Source organism: Pelophylax lessonae (genome assembly GCF_965119305.1).
Source record: "Pelophylax lessonae genome assembly, chromosome: 4".
Taxonomy (NCBI): domain Eukaryota; kingdom Metazoa; phylum Chordata; class Amphibia; order Anura; family Ranidae; genus Pelophylax; species Pelophylax lessonae.
Window position 1 is genome coordinate 591,949,929 of NC_138771.1, and position 13,282 is coordinate 591,963,210.

Genomic DNA, 13,282 nt, shown 5'->3' on the forward strand with positions numbered 1-13,282 from the left:
TAATTTTACATTGTTTATATACCTTGACATGCAATAAAGAAAAAGCATGATCAATAGGTATTCAAAAATAGCAACATATCAAATAAACAAAGGACATGCAGTGACAAATCGACAGTGAACAAACTACAACCATGCAAATAAAATGTCATCAAAAAAACATAACATAAATGTGTCACTCAAAATACATGCAGATGTGACAAATAGTCCTCAAACTATGACCCCAAGTGCTTCTATATTAAATCTACATGTATATATTAAATCTACATGTATGTTCCACCACATGTCAACTCCACATTAGTACACATAAGAACTTACCAAAAATGGTGTAACCCCCAATGTACAGTATGAGAAGTCAGATTGTATAGATGTATACATTGCACTGAGGTTAGTGCAGGTGTGGAACTCAACTAGTTTTCCAAAACTGCTCCCCTCAACAGGCCATGCACATGGGAGAAAGCAAAGAAAGAGCCCAATGCTCCAAAAGTATAAAGTCCACAATTAAAAGTTTTATTATATAAGTTAAAAGCATTCACATGGGCGAAGCAATGATTGGAGTCAAACAAACTATATTTCCCAGAATTCCATCAGCATTCACCTGCATACATGGTGAAATCACAGCCTCAAGCCCTTCCCTACACATTTCATCAAATCTGACGTCATCAGGGGCTCCTAATGACTTCACATTTGACTAATCCAAAAAATAAGAGGATTATTCCTCATTTCAGGTAAGTGGGCAGAGCCATACAAATCATTGCTTCAGACTTTTGACTCTCATTGGCATTTTCCATCTCTAATATCTATCCATTTGTTTCCTTTGAAATTAATGTGGCCAGTACAGTACATTAATAGATAACTGTTACTATTAGCAAATAAAGTGCAAAAGGAGCTTAAAATAACTTTTTTTGTACATCTTTTTTTCTCTAGGGAAGAGGAGGACAGCCCGGAACACCAGGACAGCGGGGACCCTCCGTAAGAGGACATTTTAAATCATGCAGTATTAAAACAAGAACAATAATAACTGATTATACTTGACTGTAGTGCACACTAATAACATATGTAAAATAATATATAGTATTGTCAAGAAGCATAAGCATTGTAATATAGGAACAGTTTTAAGACATGCATTTGAAAACACAAGGCAAAGAATACTGATAAGCAGTAACCAATATTATCTCATTGACTGGATTGCAAATTGGTAGATTACTATTAGAGTCGGTTCACACTGGGGCGACACGACTCTGTACTACTTGTGTGTATTCCCATGCACCACGACTTCGGAGCGACTTGCAGGGACTTCACATAATGGATGTCTATGCAAGTCGCTCCGAGGTCGCCCCGAAGTAGTACAGGACCCTTTTTCTAAGTCGGAGCGACTTGTGTCGCTCCTATTAGAACGGGTCCTGTAGCGGTCAATGGACCGCGAGGGAGCGTGACTTGTCAGGCTGACAAGTCGCCTGACAGGTCGCGCTAGTGTGGACCGGCTCTTAGGTTACTGTTTTGGATTACTGATATATCTACTCCCCTTGGACTAAAGGATGCCATTTTTTTAACCCAGATAGACTATATACAGCATATCTAAGATGTGTACAAAGGATCACCTGGTACTGTACAAAAGTTCATCTCACTTGAATTATTTCATGGTTAAGAGCTTCAGATACAGCCAGCGTATTTTTGGGTGGAAAATCGTCCCCCTTCTTCAGGGTTTAAGCAGTTGAGGTTAAGAAAATCTTGACAGAATGTACAAAGGAACCTGTGTTAAGGCTTGATTAAGACTAGCATTTCCTGAGAGTTAAGGTGGCTGCCTTTACTGCCCTCAGGAGACATTAGTTTTCATCAAACACCAGGTCTTTAGGGCATTCTTTCGTGATTCTGACTGCTCAAGCCCTGAGGAAGGGGGAGGCTTTTTTCCCCCAAAATGTGTAGACTGCAATTGATGCTCTTAAGCGTTAATGATTAACTTTGTACCAAGAGTTTCTCCGTACACATCCAAGAATTTGCCATCTAGCGTGTGCTCGCTTTGTCGCTATCAGAATGGTAGCAGCCTAGGACAAGAACAGAGTCCACCCATACTATATTTCAATCACAGATCTGCTTCCTTGAAGGGAAAATCGCTTTATTCATCGGAACCAATTTTGTCTTCTATTGGTCCAGTGCCATTACACACACATTAGATATATCTCGGACCTATTTAGAAAGGTTGAGCAGATACTGCTCTGCTAAGATGTGCTTTACGTAGGTCTTCGTTGCTGCTCCAAAGACTAGTTGCCAGTATCAGCCACCAATATCACATTTGACTTTCTTTTCTCTTTGGTTTCAGGGTACAAGAGGTGAAAGAGGTCAGAGGGGGCCAACTGGAAAGCCTGGGCTAAAGGTGATCTTTTAGTCTTAATCAACTCATATATATTGGCTATCTTTCCTGGTTACTATCACTGTACTTCCTAGATTGCATATAGCCTAACCTGCCAATATGCACAATCTTGTTCAGCCAGTCTTGTCATTCACACTCCCCTGCAATGCTGCATAGCCTCTGGCACCTCTATTTTTTATTGGAGATTTGCAGATTCCTGCATTACCTAAATGCTCATTAATGAGTAGCATTATACTGCTGAAGATCTCACTATGCTCCTCTTGCAAACTGACTAAACAACTCTCCGCCCATTCCCAGCTCTCAGTTAAATTGATGATGCTGCCAATGTAATAAAGCGTAACAGGCCCCAAGTGCATAATCTTCCACTCTACATCTGATATTTGCTATGCAGTGGGCTGTGGGAAGATATTATGAAGATACATTTTAGGCACTGGCATTATTTTACAGTATATACATTTATGGATTTATAAATACATTCAAAATGGGACCAAAGTTTTTTTTTCTTGGAGGTAATTGGGTTGTTTTGCATTTAGCTTTTTTGCACTTATAATACATGTGAAAAAACAATTCTCTTTCTCTACCAGGGTATTTGGTACAGTAGCAAGGCATTCTGCATAGAAAATATACTTTATAATATCTAATCTCCTTATCATTTCACAGGGAGATTCTGGTCATGATGGTGTTGCTGGAGCCGCTGGAGAGAAGGTCAGTACGTTCCTATAATGTTATGTTGTTACTACAACACTTTGTTATTCCACAATGATTTATCATATATCAAATAAGATTTGTTCAAAACTTAGAGAAATCTCTTGAATAATGGATACTATGAATAGAGGATAAATGAAAGGTCTGCCTCTTCTATCCATAGAACACTTTTCATTGATGGAAGCTATTTTACAGTTTCTCTGAATAGAGAAGGAGAACAGAAAGGGTTGGCATAGTTGGCACTCTTGATGAGTGCTTATGACAGGTCCAGTGGCTGTATCAACCCCAGAAGATTACTGCTGTGGGGTAGGGGAAGAGGTCTTTGGATTTTAGCTAAGACAGCAGCCACCAGCACAAGGGACTCTTCTTATTAAATGTAAGTAGCATCCCTTGTGCTGATTTAAAAAGTAAATAAATAAACTTAGGCTTTAACCACTTTAACCACTTGCCGACCGCCGCAAGTACACTTACTGCGGCGGTCAGCCCCGTACAGGCAAAGTGACGTAGTACTACGTCACCAGCCTGAGAGCCTCTAGGGGGCAAGCGTGCGCCGCCCCCGCTCGTCAGAGTTGTATAAAGTACTCGTACTCGAAACCCATACTTGAGTAAAAGTACAAGTGCTCGATCAAAAAGTGACTTGAGTAGAAGTGGAAGTGCTCGATCAAAAAGTGACTTGAGTAGAAGTACTAAAGTATTCAACGTTTTTTGTACTTAAGTATTGCAAGTAGTTTTTTTTTTCATTTTGCTACTCAAGTACTGAAAGTAAAAGTACCAGTAGTTTTGAAAAAAAAATGCTACTCAAGTACTGAAAGTAAAAGTACAAGTACTGTGTTATGTAGTTATTAAAGAAAGAAGTCAAAAGTTTGAACATCATATTGTTTTTTATTATTTCAAATGCAGCTTTTATTTATACATACAGTAGCTTTTATTTTCGTATGCGCTGATAATACATATGTTTTGAGCTTCATGAAATCTGCCATCTACTGTTCTGGCAGTGGTAATTTTTATAATTGTAGCGAGTAACTAAGCAGCACAAAAAAAAATATCGGAGTAGAAGTATTGAAATCATTGAAAAAATGTAGTGAAGTAAAAGTGGAAGTAGGAGAAAAAAATTCTACTCTAGGAAAGTACAGATACCGCCTTTCGGTACTTAAGTACAGTAGTGAAGTAGTTCTACTTAGTTACTATACATCTCTGCCGCTCGTTCCCTGACATGTCCGCGTGTGTCACTCGCGATCTCCCGCTGGAGAGGGAGAAAGGCAGGCGGCTAATGTAAACAAAGCCGCTTGTCATTCTCCCTGATCTAACTGCAGAGATCATACGATCCTGCTATGTAGGATCGTATGTCTCTGTGGTTACATCACTAGCCAAACTCCTTTACAGTTAGAAGCACGCCCCTAGGGACACATTTAACCCCTGCATCTCTAAAAAAAGTTTACCCCTTCCCTGCCAGTGTCATTTTTACAGTAACAGTGCATATGTATAGCACTGATTACTGTAGTAATGTCACTGGTACCCCCAAAAGTGTCAAAAATGTCAGTCAAGGGTCCGATCTGTCCGCCGCAATGTCGCAGTCCGGCAAAAAAAATCGCAGATCGCCGTCATTACTCGTTAAAAAAAAAAACAATAAAAATGACAAAAATATTTCCCTTAGTAAACGCAATAACTTTTGCGCAAACCAATCAAAATACGCTTATTGCGATTTTTTTTTTACCAAACATATGTAGCAGGAAACAAATTGGCCTAAAATGTTAAAAAATTTTGATTTTTACATTTTTTTGGGGGGAATTTCATATAAAAACATTTGAAAAATATTGTTATTTTTTCAAAATTGTCGCTCTTTTTTTGTTTATAGCGCAAAAAGTAAAAATTGCACAGGTGATCAAATACCACCAAAAGAAATCTCAGTTTGTGGGAAAAAAAAGGACGTCAATTTAATTTGGGTACAGCGTCGCATGACCGCGCAATTGTCCATTAAAGTTACGCAGTGCCGAATCGCAAAATAGGGCCTGGTCAGGAAGGGGGTAAAATCTTTCCAGAGCTTAAGTGGTTAATACTAGGCACTTTTACCTCCTACCTGCCCAGGCCGATTTTCAGCTTTGAGTGCTGTCACAGTTTGAATGACAATTGCGCAGTCATGCAACACTGTACTCAAACAAAATTTGTAACATTTTGTTCACACAACTAGAGCTTTCTTTTGGTGATATTTAATCACCACTTGTTTTTTTTTTTTTTGCTAAATAAACAAAAAAACACTGAACATTTTGAAAAAAAAAGTTTTTCTTTGTTTCTGTTATAAAAGTTTGCAAAAAAATAATTCTTCTAGATAAATGTAGGCAAAAATGTATTCTGCTACACTTCTTTTGGTGAAAATAACCCAAATAAGTGTATAATATTTAGTCAGTAGAAAAGTCACAGATTCCCCACACTATGGTATAGATCCGAAAATGTATTTATCCTGATGTACTGACGGCCTATCTCATTTTTTGGGGCCCAAAAATGCCAGGACAGTACAAACACCCCCCAAATGACCCCTTTTGAGAGCACTGATGAGGAGTCACTGACAGGCATTTTCTGATGGGCACTGCTTAGCATCCCTTGGGGGCACTGATTGAAATCCCTGGTGGGCATTAGTTGGCATCCCTGGTAGGCACGAGTTGGCATTTTAGCTGGGCACTAATGGGTATCCTTGATGGGTCTGCACTTATAATCAATGCACTGATTATCAGTGCAGACCACCCCCTGTCAGGAGATCCGCTGATTGGCTCTCCTCTACCCGCGCCTTGTCAGCGCGAATAGAGGAAAAGTCCATAAACTGTACTTCTAGGTTACAATGTGACCAGCTGTGATTGAACACAGTTGATCACATGGTAAAGGACCTACGTCATAAGCTCTTTACCTAGATCAGAGATCTAGGTAACAGATCACGTTCTGTGCGCCCTCAGGGGCACGAGCATGCGGCTTATTCTGTTAGACGTCCTATGACGCCCAGTCAGGATAACTGATCCACCTTGCAGACGTCAATCCTCCATAGGCCAGGCAGGAAGTGGTTAATTAAATAGCAGAAAAGAGTAAGGAAGTCTCCATCCAAAAAACGCTCAAAAAACAATAAGTGTGGTTGAAACCAACAAAGGACACAAAGTAAAACTATAGATTGAAAATGAAAGAATAGAGCAAGTAGCCAAGTTCCAATTCCTTAGAATTTGGATCAATAAACATGTGAAGAAAGATGTTAATGTCAGAATTGAAATTGCCAAGGCCAACGTTTTTGGAGACGTAAAGTGCTGATGGATGATAAACCATCTCCCTCTAAGCACAAAGAAAATATTCTTACAAACGCAGGCCTGTTCTGTTCTCAAGTATGACGTAGAAATATTTTCTCACAATGTCTCTAAAATAGAAGATCACAAGATCTGAATTGTGGATGGACATAGTCATGAAAATCAGTTGGTTGGACATAGTCATGAATGAAGGGACGCTGCAAAGCGTTGGGGAAGCAGAACCAAGGCCAATTTTTCGGCCACTGCATACTTGCACATTTCGACTTCATTACCTACGGGTCTCCTCTCTTCTGATGTTGTGACCTTTAAGCTCCCCACATCCATTCTGTCCCCACCAGTGCCAAATTATTTTCAATTTTTTACAGGTTTGCTGTCCTCTTGCTTTGCCAATTGAGCAGGCACTACTGATGTCACTCGCACTCATAAGTGTTGGAGTTATATTATCTTAGTTGGCACCTGGCTCCATTTCCAGCATCTGTGAGAGGCAGGAAATGTGCACTGTTTTGCAAATATGCTGCAGTCAGTGTACAGGTTTTGATAGCAAGTAATTTAGAAAAAAAATTTTGACAAAAAGACTTATACATTCTCTTCTACCAAAAGACCATATGTGCTGGCAATTTTTAGTTTTAAAGGTTTACTTCTGCCTTAAACTTTAAAAAAAAAATTTGATTTGAGTAAGACTTCAGAAAGCAAGCTGGCCCCTTCATTTTATATGCTCACAGATTTATTATTAAAGCAGAGTTCCACCCTATTTTTACACTTTGCTCCATCGATTACATTAAAACATCCTGAAAAAGAATTGAATAATTCATTTTTTTTTTGTTTCACTTACCTTATTTTTCCTGAAAATTAACTTACCTTCCTTCCAATTCCTCCTCCTGTGGCTACGGCTGCGGCCCCCCGACGTCACTTCCTCCTTTGCATTGACTCCTGGGAGATGAGCATCATCAATCCCAGGAGTCAATGTGCCTGCACCGGTGTCACTCGTCACTTTCCGATGCAGGTGAGTCATTCCCTGCTGAATCAATTAGAACAGCTTCTGGGTATGCTCAGAACCAGCTGCAGGATGATGCGCTTGCCCCTGAAGTGACGAGCAGGGCATTCTGGGACTCCGACATCACGGAAGAGGGAATGAAGAGGGACGCTACGGCTTCAGCTGCCCACAATGTAGATAGCAGCGCTGGACAAGAAATATTCAAGGTAAGTTTTTCTTCTTACAGGTAAGCTAAACAGGGGACAGTTCAGAGGCTATTGTTGCTTAAATGCACTAGCCCTGACTGTCCTAGGGGTATTTTTTGTTAAAACATTTTGTTTGGGTGGAACTCCACTTTAAATCCATTGATAGGGTAAAAAGAGTAGACATCTTATCCGCTGTTATTATTTTTTACCAATTACCAAGAAGTTTTTTAAAATGTCTTGGAACACTCAACCATAAGAAACCCAAAGACATAAGGAGGAGGTCAGAACATCTGACTGGCAGAGAAACATCTGCACAAGTCATTGGCTATCCACAGAAATGTGATCATCTCCTGACCCAAACATTTAGTCTTATGCCAGTTGGAGAAAATTATTTTTTGTTCAATAATCTCATTAAATCATGTTTTTTTTTTTTTTTTAGTGTTCTATTGTTTTTTTTTTTTCTAGGGTCATCATATCCTATAGCACATTTTTTTTAAAGATGTCACCATTTTAGTTTCTTATCTTTAATTGCAGGGACCGATGGGCGCCCAAGGGCCAGTTGGATTTGCAGGCCCAAAAGGACCCAATGTAAGTTCATTGTTTATTAATTGTAGCTAACAGTTTTTTATTCTGTAATTGTTGGCTTATTTTTTATGATTATGCACAAATTCCTGTCAGTCACAATATATTATGCAATACTGTGCATTTATTTACCATGTGGTGTGAACATTATGGATGTATATATACTCATTACATGGTGCAGTGTGATCATTATCAGTGTATCACTCGATATCATTATACTTTGCGGTGGGATCATTAACAGTGTATATATACTCAGTATCATTATTCAGTGCGGTTTGATCATTATCCCCAAGTTATTGTATTGCTACATTAATGTCTATCCCTATGATCTGACTTTATATTTCTTTTACAGGGACCCCCGGGGAAGGATGGGCTACCTGGACATGCAGGCACGCGAGGAGAGCCAGTAAGATTGTTGCTTCATCTATAGTAACTTAAACATGTCTTAGTATAGCCTAGGCTGTTTCAGTCTTGACAATGAACTCACGTGACTTCCATAGCTACTGCATCAGGCTTGGAATTGAACACACATAACTTCCATTACCTTGTGTCAGGCCTGGCATTGAATATACATGTCTTCCATGGCTCCTGTGTCAGGCCTGGAAGAGAACACACATGACATCCGTGGTCTTATGTCAGTTCTGGCATTGAACACACATGACTTCCATGGTCTTGTGTTAGGCTTGGCATTTAACTCACATGACTTTCTTGGTCTTGTGTTAGGCCTGTCATTGAACTCACATGACTTCCATGGTCTTGTGTTAGGCTTGGCATTTAACTCACATGACTTTCTTGGTCTTGTGTTAGGCCTGTCATTGAACTCACATGACTTCCATGGTCTTGTGTTAGGCCTGTCATTGAACTCACATGACTTTCTTGGTCTTATGTTAGGCCTGTCATTGAACTCACATGACTTCCATGGTTTTGTATTAGGCTTGGCATTGAACACACATGACTTCCTTTGTCTTGTGTTAGGCCCGTCATTGAACTCACATGACTTCCATGTCCTTGTGTTAGGCCTGGCAATGAACACACATGACTTCCATGGTCTTGTGTTAGGCCTGGCAATGAACACACATGACTTCCATGGTCTTGTGTTAGGCCTGACAATGAACACACATGACTTTTATGATCCTGTGTCAGTCCAGGCATTAAACACACATGACTTCCATGGTCTTGTGTTAGGCCTGGCATTGATTATACATGTCTTCCATTGTTCCTGTATCAGGCCTGGCATTATAGACACATGATTTCAATAGCTCCTGTGTTAGGTCTGGCAAAGAACAGCCACATTTGTAGCTACTCCTCAATTTAAATTCTAAAACTGAATACTATTCTGACAGATATTGATACATTTTATCTTTGCATTCTAGGGTTTTCAAGGCAAAACAGGTCTTCCGGGACCAACTGGGGTTGTTGGACCACAGGTATGTCTTGCATTAATTTATGGGAGTGTTATGCACTGTGTTTCACATACACTATGTATTAAGGAATACATATTCCTATATTAGGTACTTTTGAACTGAAATAATTTACACGGGGAATGTGAATCCTCAATCTACAGCCCTTAATGAAGAGCTCCACTCAGCATTGTCATGTGTTTATGGGTGGAGAGTGGCTGTTTCAATCTTTACATCGAGCAATCTCCTTCTCTCACTGCTCCAGCAATTCACTGATACAGTGTCATTGTGATTGAGAGGTGAAAGCTGGAATAATATGAGGGCAGGTGGGAGCATTAGCCAGTCAAATTTCAGTATTGAGGCTATCTCAATAAAAAAACAATTCTGATTTCAGCTGGAATAATATGAGGGTAGGCTTGTGCATTAGCCAGTCAAATTTTGGTATTGAAGTCAGCTCAATCAAAGTAAAATTCTGATTGGATACATACTGTAAGTAATAGGATTGTACACAGTGCTCCTTGCCTTGCTTTACTTATCAGGCCTGAGAAAACCTATCTACAGTCATTTGTGTATTTTAAAAGCAAGACAAATCAAAATACAGCATATTAAAGTGATTGTAAACCCTAATACCATATATATCCAGTGAAGTGACTAGCCTCAGGTGGTACACAGAGATGAGTTAAATCCTCCTACCTAAGTTGCAGCTGTTTATCTGCAGTCTTCTCTCATCTTCATCCTTTCAAAGTGATGAATATTTAAAGCTTGTCAGAGCTGCCAAAAATGGGGCAAGGAGCTAAAGTCACACTTTGCAAAGCTTAGTGAGGAGAGCTCTAAGAGCTGATTGGAGGGAAGGGACACACCCCCTTCACACGGCACACAGGAACAGAGCTGAGGCTGTCAATCAGCTGGAGATCCCTCCCCTGACACCTTTTTTCTTATGGTGTTAGGAAAACTTGTCGAAAGTGATTTTTGCTGATAGCAGAGGTACAAAACAGAAGACAGGTAATTAGTGCTCCGAATTAAGACAAGTACACACTCTAGAGGGATATGCTTTGTTCATATTTCCTGTTTGGGGTTTACAACCACTTTAAGATTAATTGGAAGTAAATACAAATGTTTATGTAATTACACATCAATGCTTCTCTTCTGAAAGCATCTGATCTAAAAGTATTTGTTTAATTTTGTCCAGGGAAACTCAGGTGAGACTGGTCCAATGGGAGAACGAGGTCATCCGGGGTCACCAGGATCTCCAGGAGAACATGGATTGCCAGGCGCAGCCGGAAGGGAAGGAGCTAAGGTATGGTAAAATGTGTTGGACTGGAATGTAATGTCCACACATTTTTTCAAGCAAATCTTTCTCAAAACACAGCATGTATGTAGATACATTGTTATTTATGCCATTTGAATCATGTTACATTGGCTACAAAATAAACATTAATTTGCCGGAATATGCCAGAATATGCCATATGAAGAGTGTTAAAGGGGATGTATGGGTATTTAAAAAATAAACAAACATACATACTCATCTCCAGTCTGATGCTGCAGCTATCCCCTGCCAGCTCTAAGCCCAAGAACTGAGTGATCACATGACCACTGATAGCTCAGCTCTCGGTCTTCTCGGACCTGAGAGCGATGACTATCAGTCACCACTCTCCACTCTGCCCCTCCGGTGCTCATTGGAGCTCCAGGGTAGGGAGGGTGTGGGAGCAGCTGACTTCCGTTCCCAGCCATTCGCTGAGAGCCAGAGCAAGATGTCAAGGCAACTGGGTGGATCCCAACAATATAGTTGGGATCCTATCAGAGCCTGCAGCAGCTCAATGATGTCAGCTAACAGCAGGCTTTAGCCCACTGTCAGCTGATTTTGGGTCAAAGAAGAGCAGAAGTAAGTGCACTCCTGTGATCCAGAAGAGAAGTATAACCAAAAAGGCTTTGTATAGGTATAACTAAAAGCAAAAAAACATGTTTTCATTTTGGATAGAGTGGAGAGAGATTGGAACATTTCTCATGTTTTTATTTGTCTGTTCACCCATTAAGGAATTTGTCCTGTTTACTGTTATCACCGAAAGTGAATGAAAATCCCAAAATGGTGGCACTTACCTTCTGGCCAGGAATTAAAATATATTTTGGACTGGTGGCCCTGACAAAAGTCACCTTTTAGACATCAATCAGAGTGGGACCCACAGTCATAGACAATTGCTGTTCATTGGTTAGCTATCTGCTACCTTTTCTGACCTGTGTTTACAGCACCTGGTAGAGGGAAGTCTTCCAACACCAACTTGCTTTGCAACTCTGAGATGTCATGTGACCAAACACTTAGAGCCACAAAGGAAGCCAATGTTGGAGAATTGTTGTGTGTCACAATAAACCATGTAATTTAGTACCACCCACTTTTCCCCTTGACCAGTCACACATTGCATTGTACACTTTATTTAGTCCACAGAAATCTGGCCCTACTATGAAAGGGCTAGTTTGCAGTCTTTGCCTCCCAGTAAAAAAGTATCTCAGTCCTCCCTGCTCTCCGATATAGCAGCACAAAGACTGGTCACTTTATGTTTCTGCCTTATCAGTAGACATAAATGTATTGTTGTCTGAGGGTGGTTGGATCATCAAAAAGCAAAAAATTGCACAACTTGCGGCTACTATTATATGAGTGTTAGCCCATTTGTGGGATAAAGCAGACTGCGGCAAGCAAGTGAGATAACGTTTGTGAGGAAGGTTTCCTTTCTGTTTTCTAATCTAAACTGATGTAAGATTGTCTTCCCACCTTCATATATGTATGGATGGCATTCAGTGGATGTAATGAGGTACTTTGAAGTCCCTATCCATTCCACTAGTTGCTTCAGCTGTCAGACCATCATTTCCCAATCAAATATTGTGGACCTACATGTTCTCTTTTATGGATCCAAAGTTTACTGGATTTATTTTGTTCACTTATTGCTGTTAAAATTTGCTGTTCTATATGTCAGTGTTAATAAAACAATAAATGTTATTTTATGACAGGGAGATCCAGGTTCTTCCGGCAACTCAGGTAAAGCTGGACCTCAAGGGCTTCGAGGGTTTCCAGGCGCAAGAGGAATCGCAGGGGAAGCAGTAAGTTTTTACATCTCACACCTAGGTTTAAATAATGTGCTCTAAAACCTTGTAACCAATAAGAAATTATTTATAGTTCCTTGTACAGTGTAGAAGCACATTATACTCTGTGTAATAATTATTTTTGTCACTCTGTCAATTATAGGGTCCAGCTGGGCTAAAAGGTGGAGAAGGTCCAGTAGGTTCAGCAGGTGCAGTGGTAAGTTTTCCCGAATCGGTGTAATAGTAATGTATTGCTAACCCCTGTAGAAGGCGATGGATATGATGGGTTCTCTGTTCTGCCATGACTCTTTAAGCTTCTTGGACCCCACTGACACACCTGTATAACTTAAAAGGTAGTATGCTACCACTGTATTTTAATGCACAGAAAACAGGCCACAAGCAACTGGATGATAGACTGAAAGGATATATTATGGCAAGGCAGTTAAACAATGCATGAAACAACAAATAGGCAATCAAACAGGTTTAAGATGCTGTACTAGATAATGTGAAGACAGTTGAACTCTGGTGATGCTAAACCAAATTATACCTGGTGGAAACTGGAATAAGGGTATTGACATCAACTAACCCAAAAAAATAAAGGCCCTCAAGTGCACACTACACAAACAGCCCCAAATAGTGGGTGGATGTATGCATCAGTGGAAAAGCGGTACCCCTGTAGGTGACTATAAGTACGT

The 13,282-nt window shown here is 40.1% G+C and overlaps 1 protein-coding gene across 1 annotated transcript in view; it reads left to right on the forward strand.

Annotated features, from left to right (window-relative positions):
* LOC309553561 (uncharacterized protein) overlaps positions 1-13,282 on the forward strand; it is a 309,714-nt gene that overhangs the window by 257,177 nt on the left and 39,255 nt on the right. Inside the window, exons 32-40 of the mRNA XM_082254829.1 lie at positions 925-969; positions 2,318-2,371; positions 3,029-3,073; positions 8,068-8,121; positions 8,468-8,521; positions 9,489-9,542; positions 10,705-10,812; positions 12,516-12,605; positions 12,751-12,804. Of these exons, the coding sequence (XP_082110955.1) occupies positions 925-969; positions 2,318-2,371; positions 3,029-3,073; positions 8,068-8,121; positions 8,468-8,521; positions 9,489-9,542; positions 10,705-10,812; positions 12,516-12,605; positions 12,751-12,804 (558 nt within the window). The remainder of the gene's footprint in view (positions 1-924; positions 970-2,317; positions 2,372-3,028; positions 3,074-8,067; positions 8,122-8,467; positions 8,522-9,488; positions 9,543-10,704; positions 10,813-12,515; positions 12,606-12,750; positions 12,805-13,282) is intronic.